Source organism: Pinus tabuliformis, chromosome 1_2, assembly GCF_031772625.1.
Source record: "Pinus tabuliformis cultivar Carrire ecotype Pingquan chromosome 1_2, CPIR1, whole genome shotgun sequence".
Lineage (NCBI taxonomy): Eukaryota > Viridiplantae > Streptophyta > Pinopsida > Pinales > Pinaceae > Pinus > Pinus tabuliformis.
In genome coordinates, this window is record NC_142298.1 from 133,554,186 (window position 1) to 133,568,895 (window position 14,710).

The window sequence follows — 14,710 nt, forward strand, 5'->3', positions numbered from 1 at the left end:
AAAGGGCAAATTTTAGGTTGACAAATTGCAAATACACTGAGTTGTTGCAGTGGGATAGAAAAGTTTAAGGAAAGTTTTAAGAGTAGTTTATAGAGGTGGAAGAATTGTTTGGACGATTAAAAGTGGTTGGAATTCGGGGCAAATAAAATTCAAAATTTTTTGTAGAGGCAATGTTTAAATCATATTTTTTATGGTGGAAATGGATTCAGTACTAACAATTTTTTTTTAAAATATGACCGAAATTTCCATAACTTTCAGGGCAAAAAAACATAACCATTAAATTGCAGCAAAATTTTAATGCAAAAAAAAACCATAAACATAGAAAACTGTCCAAATTTTGGCTAAATTAACCTTGCCAAATGAATTCGATAAGTTGGGTGCATTAAACTTAAATATTACCCAAAAAAAAAAAAAACCAAAGGACCACCTTTAATAAGCTAACTTATATACATCCGAGTTAAAACTAACCATTTTTAGTCATCCATTATATGTCCTCTAAATATGGTGAAATTAGTCGTTTTAGTGAATATCCACACACTCCGTATTGTGATTTTCATGTGCCAATGCCACTTAAAGTGAAATCCCAACTCCACAAGCTTGTAGTCCTCTAGTGATGAGAAATTAAAGGAAAGCTTATTTATTTTATGAAGGGGAAAATATTTTTAATTATTTCTTTTAATTGTTATGAAGGGATTTAATTGGTGGTATTTGTATTTGGATTTAATTAAAGGAGAGTATGCATAAGCATAACCCAATGCATTCGATTATGATGCGTAAATTTCAACTTTGAGTAATTATTTTGACATATATAAATTAGTAATTGCCTCAAAAAGTGGAAAGAGAGATCGATAGATTTTTTAAAGTATTGGCAAATTTAAATTTTATATAGATATTGTAAAAAATGATATTTTAGTTTTATGAATGTTTATTATATGTAATAAGTTTATATATATAGATAAAACTAAAAAATACTAATTTATATACTTATAACAAAATATTAAAAATAGAAAAGGTTAGAAACCACCATTTAAATCATTTTAATATTAAATCACTATTTAAATTTAATTAAAATGATTCAATTGTATTATTATATTATTAATTAATATTTTTTAATTAATTAAAATATATTTACAATTATTTTTAAATGTATGTCTTGATTGCAGATTGTCCTCATCAAACTCCTCCATCACAAAATTATAATATATCATCATTATTGATATAATTAAAATCACTGCTTACTTATTTTCAATTATATATATCATAATTACTGAAAAAAAAAAAACAAACAAACAAACATTTTAAAACTTTAAAAACTCTTATATTATAGATATTGCAGTGGCTGTTTTTAGAAATGCTATTCATTATAAAAGTTCACACTTGTTTTAAAATTAATGCATATTTTCAATTATATATATCATAATTACTATAAAAAAAAAAAAAAAAAAAATTTTAAAACTTTAAAAACTCTTATATTATAGAGATTGCAGTCGTTGTGTTTAGAAATGCTATTCACTAGCAATTGTCCCAAAAGGTACAAAGAGAGGCCGATAGGATTAGTGAAAGGAAGAAAGTTTTATAGATTGTCAAGCATATATAAAGGTATGTAGTGACGAAGGCAATAACCACGTTGACCATCCTGTACCAGTACATTTGATATTAGAAGAACAAAACCAAAACCAAACCATTCATATTAATGTAGTAAGTGTAGAACGCGTTCATACTTAAAGCTCAATAGGTTCAATAGATTATTGGCAGCACGGTTTTTTTCTAAATAAAAAGTAAATTACAACGTTGTACATGGTAAATGAAAAGTGGATAAATTTGTGATTTGCAAATGTTAAAACAAATCACTTACATTACTGGTTGACAGTAGAAGTAAAACATTAACATTATTAAAATTTTGAAACCGATTTTAAATTCATGTATTGTATTTTTCAAAGTATTTTGTTTTACATACTTAAGTCCTCAAATATAGTGGTTTTAGATTCCATTTTGGCAAACCCACCATTCAAAACACTATGTATTTCTCTGGCCCTCAAAGCAAGCTTTTAGCACTTATTAATCTATGCTCTGTCCAAGATACAATTCAAACTTTCATTTTCAAGCATTTTAAGAGGCAAAACAGTGCAAATATTTTAAATGTTCTATTTACTTGTCTAAATTTCTACAAATAAAATATATATCTTACATCCCCACCCCACCTTTAAGGGGTTTAAAAAGAAGAAAGAGCGGACTCAAAAAAATTAGCAGGATCTACACATCAATTATGCACTCAATGGCTCCACAATTATAGCCCCAAGCATAATTTGTCAGGGATTACCCTAGATTTGTGACGGTAACAATCTAGAAAGCAAATACTCAAAACTAATTGATTGAATATATCTCAGTCCCAGATGAAACATATAAAATTAACATTAATGGTAAAACTTAACAACATTTGAATCCTGCAAATACAGGCAGGGATTGCCTATAGTTACAGCCAAGAATAATGCCTTGTTCACGATGATATACAATAGAAAAAATCATTATGGAATGAAACGGTTTCATTATGTCTCAAGGATCAAATATGTAGAAATTTTGCATTATGTAATGAAACGGCAACATTTCATCTCAATGATCAAAGATCTCTTAATCAAAATAATGGTTTCCATTAAATGAATGTCATTACAAATTGCAGGAAGAATAGTTAGGAGCTCTTTAATGAAGAGCAGATCCCCATAATAATCACATGGTCCAGAAAGATATCCTGCAAGTAGTTGAGAGTATAAATGAACAGAACATATGTACAGGTAGTCTAATAATCAGGACCCATGACCAAATCAAATGACTCACTAAAACAGAGACAACTCAAAAAGTTGTTGCTTCATCTGGATCAGTAAGTCCTTTGTGTTATGGAAACCAACGGAAGATAAATAAAATCAACTATACAGTTAGAAGAACATATTGTATTTCCAGGAGATGAATGAAGAAGCTTTATGGGCTTTCTAAAACAGTTGTTTTTCTGCCAATAGCAGGAACTTTATAGATAGCCCATAACAGTCAACATGGGATCGGTAATGGAGAGGCCATAACTGTTTGCAAGGTCGGACAATAGACAACTACACAGTCTATGATAAAATTTCATTAGGCATAAATGTTAATATGAGAGGAATAATCAAGGGTTCCAGCTCCTTCCCATCCCATCCATTCTTCCCACTCGTCCCAATAAGCGTTATTGATTCCCATCATGCCCTCGACAGAGTAATCAGCAGAATAGCTTTGCTGCTTTGCCTTTGCTAAACTGGACATTAACGTCTGCTCATTATCACAAAAGTAACAACAATCAGAAAACTGTGGGCCTGCATAAGAGTCCCATATTACAGAATGAAAATGCATATAGATAAAGATTACTCTTAGGCAGGCAATTTACCTCATAAGCCTGATTGATCTTGTGAAATTGAACCCCACGCACATCTCCTTTGCAAACATCCGGATGATACTGTAAGCAGATTATATCAACATATGAGTGCAATATTAATGTTTTCTGACATTATATATGACCAGGGATATTGCCAAACAAATTTTCTTAAAAATTCTCAAGAATGTGTGAAGTCTGACATTTTTAATTTCTATTTCAAACCTGTATCTCTTTTTCTATTTGCTTCAGAAATGGAAGATTTATTGAAAATATCTGATCTTGAAAGTAAGAGACATAGCTTCAAATGGATACTTGCATACCTGCAACGCAAGGCGACGGTAGGCTCTCTTCACATCTTTTTCAGAAGCCCCAGGGCTCAATCTCAACGTCTCATACTGCTCTTTCATCCCAGGAAAAGCAACAGAGGCCATCACAGTTACATTCCTCCTGCCTCCCATTTGTAATAGAATACAGATTAATAGCAGTGTGCAACCCATTGTGAGTGTCTGGAGCATCTTCCATAGTAGAGAAAACAAGGGATCTATCTTATTTGTGAAAAGCACTCACCATAATCCCCAACTTTCTGACAGAATTAAGTCTTCTTGTTTCATGACACATGTACACACTTGGCTCACAAAAGTTTGAATGATCCATAGTAATCTATATCTACCAGAAACAATTGCAACATAGCAAAATCATCCTGAACCAAAAACTATCACATGCCACGTACCAACACTAATTCTGAAGGGTTAATCCATAATAGTAATACTTTAGGTGAGATCACGTAATTACAGAAAACCATCTCTAAGCATCTTGAACCCAAATGTCTATAGGTCTCGTGTGAATTCTATGATAGGTGCAACAAAATATATAAGAGTTCAGTTTTGCAACAGTTAACGGAGGTTTTGCAATTTTTATGCAGGTAATGGAGATTTTGCAATTTTTATGCAGGTGTAAGCAAGTCTAATATGATTTCACAAAATTAGACAAGAACAACAAATCGTTTTGCTTATGACTGCTTTCAGATTAACATTTACGAATGCGGTCTCCATTGAGCTATTAAAATAATACAGTTAAGGAAGCAGCTGATGCAATTAAACCACGAGGAAATTTGATATGAAACCTTTCTCACTGATAAAGCTATAAGTCAAAAAAATTGTTCTCCAGGCACCAAAAACTTTCAGATGGCAACCAATGACACCATTTCATTTACCTTTCAAAAAGATGAACAGGACCTAAACTTATCCACATTATAAGCCAGCAGCTGTAATCTACAGTAAAGAATGTCAACTGAACAAACCTGTCCTCCAAAATGAAAATGATAGCACTTCTAATTTCCAAGGAGTAAAGGCCCAAGAGCCATATCTAGACAATATGAAACTAAAATAACTGAACTCACAATACTTGGCACTCTAACATGCATCACCAAGCATGTGAAGAGCCCAGAATAAAAGAAATAGTTCATTATAAAGAAAACACCTCTACTGTCAAGAACTATCCTCATCTACTATTTTAATTGCAAATATGAATATGAAATGCATGAGACATAAAATTCCCATAAATTCCAGGGATTTGTGGTGCTGGACGTGTGTTATTCTGAAGGAAAACCATAGTTTCTGTTTCAATGCTGCATTGGCAGAAGGTACCAACTACTGGGCAGAGTTAAGTGCATTTCCGATACTGGAAAATTTAACAATTAAGAAAGGTACTGCTCAAATCCAGATACTGGGAGATTCAGAGCTAGTCATCAACTGGGTAAATGATAAAAAACAATATGCAGATTTTGACCCTATCAACACTAATAGAAAGAATTAAAGAGCTGAATGAAAATTTCCGAGTTTTATTTTCATCACATAAGGAATTGAATATCAAGGAAAATGAGCTTTCTAAACAAGCCCTTACTATTCAATCTGTCGTTTTCAGGCCAGAGGTGGAAGAATGTTCCCGCCGGCTTCTTGTAAGGTGATTCAACCGGACTTCGATTATTCCGCAAATATTTTAAATGTTCTATTTACTTGTCTGAATTTCTACAAATAAAATATATATCTTACATCCCCACCCCACCTTTAAGGGGTTTAAAAAGAAGAAAGAGCGGACTCAAAAAAATTAGCAGGATCTACGCATCAATTCTGCACTCAATGGCTCCACAATTATAGCCCCAAGCATAATTTGTCAGGGATTACCCTAGATTTGTCACGGTAACAATCTAGAAAGCAAATAATCAAAACTAATTGATTGAATATATCTCAGTCCCAGATGAAACATATAAAATTAACATTAATGGTAAAACTTAACAACATTTGAATCCTGCAAATACAGGCAGGGATTGCCTATAGTTACAGCCAAGAATAATGCCTTGTTCAGGATGATATACAATAGAAAAATTCATTATGGAATGAAACGGTTTCATTATGTCTCAAGGATCAAATATGTAGAAATTTTGCATTATGTAATGAAACGGCAGCATTTCATCTCAATGATCAAAGGTCTCTTAATCAAAATAATGGTTTCCATTAAATGAATGTCATTACAAATTGCAAGAAGAATAGTTAGGAGCTCTTTAATGAAGAGCAGATCCCCATAATAATCACATGGTCCAGAGAGATATCCCGCAAGTAGTTGAGAGTATAAATGAACAGAACATATGTACAGGTAGTCTAATAATCAGGACCCATGACCAAATCAAATGACTCACTAAAACAGAGACAACTCAGAAAGCTGTTGCTTCATCTGGATCAGTAAGTCCTTTGTGTTATGGAAACCAACGGAAGATAAATAAAATCAACTATACAGTTAGAAGAACATATTGTATTTCCAGGAGATGAATGAAGAAGCTTTATGGGCTTTCTAAAACAGCTGTTTTTCTGCCAATAGCAGGAACTTTATAGATAGCCCATAACAGTCAACATGGGATCGGTAATGGAGAGGCCATAACTGTTTGCAAGGCCGGACAATAGACACCTACACAGTCTATGATAAAATTTCATCAGGCATAAATGTTAATATGAGAGGAATAATCAAGGGTTCCAGCTCCTTCCCATCCCATCCATTCTTCCCACTCGTCCCAATAAGCGTTATTGATTCCCATCATGCCCTCGACAGAGTAATCAGCAGAATAGCTTTGCTGCTTTGCCTTTGCTAAACTGGACATTAACGTCTGGTCATTATCACAAAAGTAACAACAATCAGAAAACCGTGGGCCTGCATAAGAGTCCCATATTACAGAATGAAAATGCATATAGATAAAGATTACTCTTAGGCAGGCAATTTACCTCATAAGCCTGATTGATCTTGTGAAATTGAACCCCACGCACATCTCCTTTGCAAACATCCGGATGATACTGTAAGCAGATTATATCAACATATGAGTGCAATATTAATGTTTTCTGACATTATATATGAGCAGGGATATTGCCAGACAAATTTTCTTAAAAATTCTCAAGAATGTGCGAAGTGTGACATTTTTAATTTCTATTTCAAACCTGTATCTCTTTTTCTATTTGCTTCAGAAATGGAAGATTTATTGAAAATATCTGATCTTGAAAGTAAGAGACATAGCTTCAAATGGATACTTGCATACCTGCAACGCAAGGCGACGGTAGGCTCTCTTCACATCTTTTTCAGAAGCCCCAGGGCTCAATCTCAGCGTCTCATACTGCTCTTTCATCCCAGGAAAAGCAACATAGGCCATCACAGTTACATTCCTCCTGCCTCCCATTTGTAATAGAATACAGATTAATAGCAGTGTGCAACCCATTGTGAGTGTCTGGAGCATCTTCCATAGTAGAGAAAACAAGGGATCTATCTTATTTGTGAAAAGCACTCACCCTAATCCCCAACTTTCTGACAGAATTAAGTCTTCTTGTTTCATGACACATGTACACACTTGGCTCACAAAAGTTTAAATGATCCATAGTAATCTATATCTACCAGAAACAATTGCAACATAGCAAAATCATCCTGAACCAAAAACTATCACATGCCACGTACCAACACTAATTCTGAAGGGTTAATCCATAATAGTAATACTTTAGGTGAGATCACGTAATTACAGAAAACCATCTCTAAGCATCTTGAACCCAAATGTCTATAGGTCTCGTGTGAATTCTATGATAGGTGCAACAAAATATATAAGAGTTCAGTTTTGCAACAGTTAACGAAGGTTTTGCAATTTTTATGCAGGTAATGGAGATTTTGCAATTTTTATGCAGGTGTAAGCAAGCCTAATATGATTTCACAAAATTAGACAAGAACAACAAATCGTTTTGCTTATGACTGCTTTCAGATTAACATTTACGAATGCGGTCTCCATTGAGCTATTAAAATAATACAGTTAAGGAAGCAGCTGATGCAATTAAACCACGAGGAAATTTGATATGAAACCTTTCTCACTGATAAAGCTATAAGTCAAAAAAATTGTTCTCCAGGCACCAAAAACTTTCAGATGGCAACCAATGACACCATTTCATTTACCTTTCAAAAAGATGAACAGGACCTAAACTTATCCACATTATAAGCCAGCAGCTGTAATCTACAGTAAAGAATGTCAACTGAACAAACCTGTCCTCCAAAATGAAAATGATAGCACTTCTAATTTCCAAGGAGTAAAGGCCCAAGAGCCATATCTAGACAATATGAAACTAAATAACTGAACTCACAATACTTGGCACTCTAACATGCATCACCAAGCATGTGAAGAGCCCAGAATAAAAGAAATAGTTCATTATAAAGAAAACACCTCTACTGTCAAGAACTATCCTCATCTACTATTTTAATTGCAAATATGAATATGAAATGCATGAGACATAAAATTCCCATAAATTCCAGGGATTTGTGGTGCTGGACGTGTGTTATTTCTGAAGGAAAACCATAGTTTCTGTTTCAATGCTGCATTGGCAGAAGGTACCAACTACTGGGCAAAGTTAAGTGCATTTCCGATACTGGAAAATTTAACAATTAAGAAAGGTACTGCTCAAATCCAGATACTGGGAGATTCAGAGCTAGTCATCAACTGGGTAAATGATAAAAAACAATATGCAGATTTTGACCCTATCAACACTAATAGAAAGAATTAAAGAGCTGAATGAAAATTTCCGAGTTTTATTTTCATCACATAAGGAATTGAATATGAAGGAAAATGAGCTTTCTAAACAAGCCCTTACTATTCAATCTGTCGTTTTCAGGCCAGAGGTGGAAGAATGTTCCCGCCGGCTTCTTGTAAGGTGATTCAACCGGACTTCGATTATTCCGCAAATATTTTAAATGTTCTATTTACTTGTCTGAATTTCTACAAATAAAATATATATCTTACATCCCCACCCCACCTTTAAGGGGTTTAAAAAGAAGAAAGAGCGGACTCAAAAAAATTAGCAGGATCTACGCATCAATTCTGAACTCAATGGCTCCACAATTATAGCCCCAAGCATAATTTGTCAGGGATTACCCTAGATTTGTCACGGTAACAATCTAGAAAGCAAATACTCAAAACTAATTGATTGAATATATCTCAGTCCCAGATGAAACATATAAAATTAACATTAATGGTAAAACTTAACAACATTTGAATCCTGCAAATACAGGCAGGGATTGCCTATAGTTACAGCCAAGAATAATGCCTTGTTCAGGATGATATACAATAGAAAAATTCATTATGGAATGAAACGGTTTCATTATGTCTCAAGGATCAAATATGTAGAAATTTTGCATTATGTAATGAAACGGCAGCATTTCATCTCAATGATCAAAGGTCTCTTAATCAAAATAATGGTTTCCATTAAATGAATGTCATTACAAATTGCAGGAAGAATAGTTAGGAGCTCTTTAATGAAGAGCAGATCCCCATAATAATCACATGGTCCAGAGAGATATCCCGCAAGTAGTTGAGAGTATAAATGAACAGAACATATGTACAGGTAGTCTAATAATCAGGACCCATGACCAAATCAAATGACTCACTAAAACAGAGACAACTCAGAAAGTTGTTGCTTCATCTGGATCAGTAAGTCCTTTGTGTTATGGAAACCAACGGAAGATAAATAAAATCAACTATACAGTTAGAAGAACATATTGTATTTCCAGGAGATGAATGAAGAAGCTTTATGGGCTTTCTAAAACAGTTGTTTTTCTGCCAATAGCAGGAACTTTATAGATAGCCCATAACAGTCAACATGGGATCGGTAATGGAGAGGCCATAACTGTTTGCAAGGCCGGACAATAGACACCTACACAGTCTATGATAAAATTTCATCAGGCATAAATGTTAATATGAGAGGAATAATCAAGGGTTCCAGCTCCTTCCCATCCCATCCATTCTTCCCACTCGTCCCAATAAGCGTTATTGATTCCCATCATGCCCTCGACAGAGTAATCAGCAGAATAGCTTTGCTGCTTTGCCTTTGCTAAACTGGACATTAACGTCTGCTCATTATCACAAAAGTAACAACAATCAAAAAATCGTGGGCCTGCATAAGAGTCCCATATTACAGAAAGAAAATGCATATAGATAAAGATTACTCTTAGGCAGGCAATTTACCTCATAAGCCTGATTGATCTTGTGAAATTGAACCCCACGCACATCTCCTTTGCAAACATCCGGATGATACTGTAAGCAGATTATATCAACGTATGAGTGCAATATTAATGTTTTCTGACATTATATATGACCAGGTATATTGCCAGACAAATTTTCTTAAAAATTCTCAAGAATGTGTGAAGTCTGACATTTTTAATTTCTATTTCAAACCTGTATCTCTTTTTCTATTTGCTTCAGAAATGGAAGATTTATTGAAAATATCTGATCTTGAAAGTAAGAGACATAGCTTCAGATGGATACTTGCATACCTGCAACGCAAGGCGACGGTAGGCTCTCTTCACATCTTTTTCAGAAGCCCCAGGGCTCAATCTCAGCGTCTCATACTGCTCTTTCATCCCAGGAAAAGCAACAGAGGCCATCACAGTTACATTCCTCCTACCTCCCATTTGTAATAGAATACAGATTAATAGCAGTGTGCAACCCATTGTGAGTGTCTGGAGCATCTTCCATAGTAGAGAAAACAAGGGATCTATCTTATTTGTGAAAAGCACTCACCATAATCCCCAACTTTCTGACAGAATTAAGTCTTCTTGTTTCATGACACATGTACACACTTGGCTCACAAAAGTTTGAATGATCCATAGTAATCTATATCTACCAGAAACAATTGCAACATAGCAAAATCATCCTGAACCAAAAACTATCACATGCCACGTACCAACACTAATTCTGAAGGGTTAATCCTAATAGTAATACTTTAGGTGAGATCGCGTAATTACAGAAAACCATCTCTAAGCATCTTGAACCCAAATGTCTATAGGTCTCGTGTGAATTCTATGATAGGTGCAACAAAATATATAAGAGTTCAGTTTTGCAACAGTTAACGGAGGTTTTGCAATTTTTATGCAGGTAATGGAGATTTTGCAATTTTTATGCAGGTGTAAGCAAGCCTAATATGATTTCACAAAATTAGACAAGAACAACAAATCGTTTTGCTTATGACTGCTTTCAGATTAACATTTACGAATGCGGTCTCCATTGAGCTATTAAAATAATACAGTTAAGGAAGCAGCTGATGCAATTAAACCACGAGGAAATTTGATATGAAACCTTTCTCACTGATAAAGCTATAAGTCAAAAAAATTGTTCTCCAGGCACCAAAAACTTTCAGATGGCAACCAATGACACCATTTCATTTACCTTTCAAAAAGATGAACAAGACCTAAACTTATCCACATTATAAGCCAGCAGCTGTAATCTACAGTAAAGAATGTCAACTGAACAAACCTGTCCTCCAAAATGAAAATGATAGCACTTCTAATTTCCAAGGAGTAAAGGCCCAAGAGCCATATCTAGACAATATGAAACTAAAATAACTGAACTCACAATACTTGGCACTCTAACATGCATCACCAAGCATGTGAAGAGCCCAGAATAAAAGAAATAGTTCATTATAAAGAAAACACCTCTACTGTCAAGAACTATCCTCATCTACTATTTTAATTGAAAATATGAATATGAAATGCATGAGACATAAAATTCCCATAAATTCCAGGGATTTGTGGTGCTGGACGTGTGTTATTTCTGAAGGAAAACCATAGTTTCTGTTTCAATGCTGCATTGGCAGAAGGTACCAACTACTTGGCAGAGTTAAGTGCATTTTCGATACTGGAAAATTTAACAATTAAGAAAGGTACTGCTCAAATCCAGATACTGGGAGATTTAGAGCTAGTCATCAACTGGGCAAATGATAAAAAACAATATGCAGATTTTGACCCTATCAACACTAATAGAAAGAATTAAAGAGCTGAATGAAAATTTCCCTAATTAAAGAGCTGAATGAAAATTTCCGAGTTTTATTTTCATCACATAAGGAATTGAATATCAAGGAAAATGAGCTTTCTAAACAAGCCCTTACTATTCAATCTGTCGTTTTCAGGCCAGAGGTGGAAGAATGTTCCCGTCGGCTTCTTGTAAGGTGATTCAACCGGACTTCGATTATTCCGCAAATATTTTAAATGTTCTATTTACTTGTCTGAATTTCTACAAATAAAATATATATCTTACATCCCCACCCCACCTTTAAGGGGTTTAAAAAGAAGAAAGAGCAGACTCAAAAAAATTAGCAGGATCTACGCATCAATTTTGCACTCAATGGCTCCACAATTATAGCCCCAAGCATAATTTGTCAGGGATTACCCTAGATTTGTCACGGTAACAATCTAGAAAGCAAATACTCAAAACTAATTGATTGAATATATCTCAGTCCCAGATGAAACATATAAAATTAACATTAATGGTAAAACTTAACAACATTTGAATCCTGCAAATACAGGCAGGGATTGCCTATAGTTACAGCCAAGAATAATGCCTTGTTCAGGATGATATACAATAGAAAAATTCATTATGGAATGAAACGGTTTCATTATGTCTCAAGGATCAAATATGTAGAAATTTTGCATTATGTAATGAAACGGCAGCATTTCATCTCAATGATCAAAGATCTCTTAATCAAAATAATGGTTTCCATTAAATGAATGTCATTACAAATTGCAGGAAGAATAGTTAGGAGCTCTTTAATGAAGAGCAGATCCCCATAATAATCACATGGTCCAGAGAGATATCCCGCAAGTAGTTGAGAGTATAAATGAACAAAACATATGTACAGGTAGTCTAATAATCAGGACCCATGACCAAATCAAATGACTCACTAAAAGAGAGACAACTCAGAAAAAACCAACGGAAGATAAATAAAATCAACTATACAGTTAGAAGAACATATTGTATTTCCAGGAGATGAATGAAGAAGCTTTATGGGCTTTCTAAAACAGTTGTTTTTCTGCCAATAGCAGGAACTTTATAGATAGCCCATAACAGTCAACATGGGATCGGTAATGGAGAGGCCATAACTGTTTGCAAGGTCGGACAATAGACACCTACACAGTCTATGATAAAATTTCATCAAGCATAAATGTTAATATGAGAGGAATAATCAAGGGTTCCAGCTCCTTCCCATCCCATCCATTCTTCCCACTCGTCCCAATAAGCGTTATTGATTCCCATCATGCCCTCGACAGAGTAATCAGCAGAATAGCTTTGTTGCTTTGCCTTTGCTAAACTGGACATTAACGTCTGCTCATTATCACAAAAGTAACAACAATCAGAAAACCGTGGGCCTGCATAAGAGTCCCATATTACAGAATGAAAATGCATATAGATAAAGATTACTCTTAGGCAGGCAATTTACCTCATAAGCCTGATTGATCTTGTGAAATTGAACCCCACGCACATCTCCTTTGCAAACATCCGGATGATACTGTAAGCAGATTATATCAACATATGAGTGCAATATTAATGTTTTCTGACATTATATATGACCAGGGATATTGCCAGACAAATTTTCTTAAAAATTCTCAAGAATGTGTGAAGTCTGACATTTTTAATTTCTATTTCAAACCTGTATCTCTTTTTCTATTTGCTTCAGAAATGGAAGATTTATTGAAAATATCTGATCTTGAAAGTAAGAGACATAGCTTCAAATGGATACTTGCATACTTGCAACGCAAGGCGACGGTAGGCTCTCTTCACATCTTTTTCAGAAGCCCCAGGGCTCAATCTCAGCGTCTCATACTGCTCTTTCATCCCAGGAAAAGCAACAGAGGCCATCACAGTTACATTCCTCCTGCCTCCCATTTGTAATAGAATACAGATTAATAGCAGTGTGCAACCCATTGTGAGTGTCTGGAGCATCTTCCATAGTAGAGAAAACAAGGGATCTATCTTATTTGTGAAAAGCACTCACCGTAATCCCCAACTTTCTGACAGAATTAAGTCTTCTTGTTTCATGACACATGTACACACTTGGCTCACAAAAGTTTGAATGATCCATAGTAATCTATATCTACCAGAAACAATTGCAACATAGCAAAATCATCCTGAACCAAAAACTATCACATGCCACGTACCAACACTAATTCTGAAGGGTTAATCCATAATAGTAATACTTTAGGTGAGATCACGTAATTACAGAAAACCATCTCTAAGCATCTTGAACCCAAATGTCTATAGGTCTCGTGTGAATTCTATGATAGGTGCAACAAAATATATAAGAGTTCAGTTTTGCAACAGTTAACGGAGGTTTTGCAATTTTTATGCAGGTAATGGAGATTTTTCAATTTTTATGCAGGTGTAAGCAAGCCTAATATGATTTCACAAAATTAGACAAGAACAACAAATCGTTTTGCTTATGACTGCTTTCAGATTAACATTTACGAATGCGGTCTCCATTGAGCTATTAAAATAATACAGTTAAGGAAGCAGCTGATGCAATTAAACCACGAGGAAATTTGATATGAAACCTTTCTCACTGATAAAGCTATAAGTCAAAAAAATTGTTCTCCAGGCACCAAAAACTTTCAGATGGCAACCAATGACACCATTTCATTTACCTTTCAAAAAGATGAACAGGACCTAAACTTATCCACATTATAAGCCAGCAGCTGTAATCTACAGTAAAGAATGTCAACTGAACAAACCTGTCCTCCAAAATGAAAATGATAGCACTTCTAATTTCCAAGGAGTAAAGGCCCAAGAGCCATATCTAGACAATATGAAACTAAAATAACTGAACTCACAATACTTGGCACTCTAACATGCATCACCAAGCATGTGAAGAGCCCAGAATAAAAGAAATAGTTCATTATAAAGAAAACACCTCTACTGTCAAGAACTATCCTCATCTACTATTTTAATTGCAAATATGAATATGAAATGCATGAGAC

At 34.6% G+C, this 14,710-nt stretch overlaps 4 protein-coding genes across 4 annotated transcripts; all 4 read right to left on the reverse strand.

The window, feature by feature from the left end:
• Window positions 1-2,863: 2,863 nt before the first annotated feature.
• LOC149204874 (chaperone protein dnaJ 8, chloroplastic-like) lies at window positions 2,864-4,348 on the reverse strand. The gene is made up of 3 exons (XM_089393378.1): window positions 3,718-4,348; window positions 3,410-3,478; window positions 2,864-3,294 (listed from the first exon to the last, which is right to left on the reverse strand). The coding sequence occupies exons 1-3, from the start codon at window positions 3,910-3,912 to the stop codon at window positions 3,124-3,126; spliced, it is 435 nt and encodes a 144-aa protein (XP_089249504.1). The 5' UTR covers window positions 3,913-4,348; the 3' UTR covers window positions 2,864-3,123.
• A 1,912-nt stretch (window positions 4,349-6,260) lies between these two features.
• LOC149204875 (chaperone protein dnaJ 8, chloroplastic-like) lies at window positions 6,261-7,195 on the reverse strand. The gene is made up of 3 exons (XM_089393379.1): window positions 6,978-7,195; window positions 6,670-6,738; window positions 6,261-6,554 (listed from the first exon to the last, which is right to left on the reverse strand). Exons 1-3 carry the CDS (start codon window positions 7,170-7,172, stop codon window positions 6,384-6,386), a joined length of 435 nt encoding a protein of 144 aa, XP_089249505.1. The 5' UTR covers window positions 7,173-7,195; the 3' UTR covers window positions 6,261-6,383.
• Window positions 7,196-9,626: 2,431 nt separating this feature from the next.
• On the reverse strand, window positions 9,627-10,665 carry LOC149204876 (chaperone protein dnaJ 8, chloroplastic-like). The gene is made up of 3 exons (XM_089393380.1): window positions 10,238-10,665; window positions 9,930-9,998; window positions 9,627-9,814 (listed from the first exon to the last, which is right to left on the reverse strand). The coding sequence occupies exons 1-3, from the start codon at window positions 10,430-10,432 to the stop codon at window positions 9,644-9,646; spliced, it is 435 nt and encodes a 144-aa protein (XP_089249506.1). The 5' UTR covers window positions 10,433-10,665; the 3' UTR covers window positions 9,627-9,643.
• A 1,926-nt stretch (window positions 10,666-12,591) lies between these two features.
• On the reverse strand, window positions 12,592-14,100 carry LOC149204877 (chaperone protein dnaJ 8, chloroplastic-like). Its single transcript, XM_089393381.1, has 3 exons — window positions 13,485-14,100; window positions 13,177-13,245; window positions 12,592-13,061 (listed from the first exon to the last, which is right to left on the reverse strand). The coding sequence occupies exons 1-3, from the start codon at window positions 13,677-13,679 to the stop codon at window positions 12,891-12,893; spliced, it is 435 nt and encodes a 144-aa protein (XP_089249507.1). The 5' UTR covers window positions 13,680-14,100; the 3' UTR covers window positions 12,592-12,890.
• Window positions 14,101-14,710: the final 610 nt, after the last annotated feature.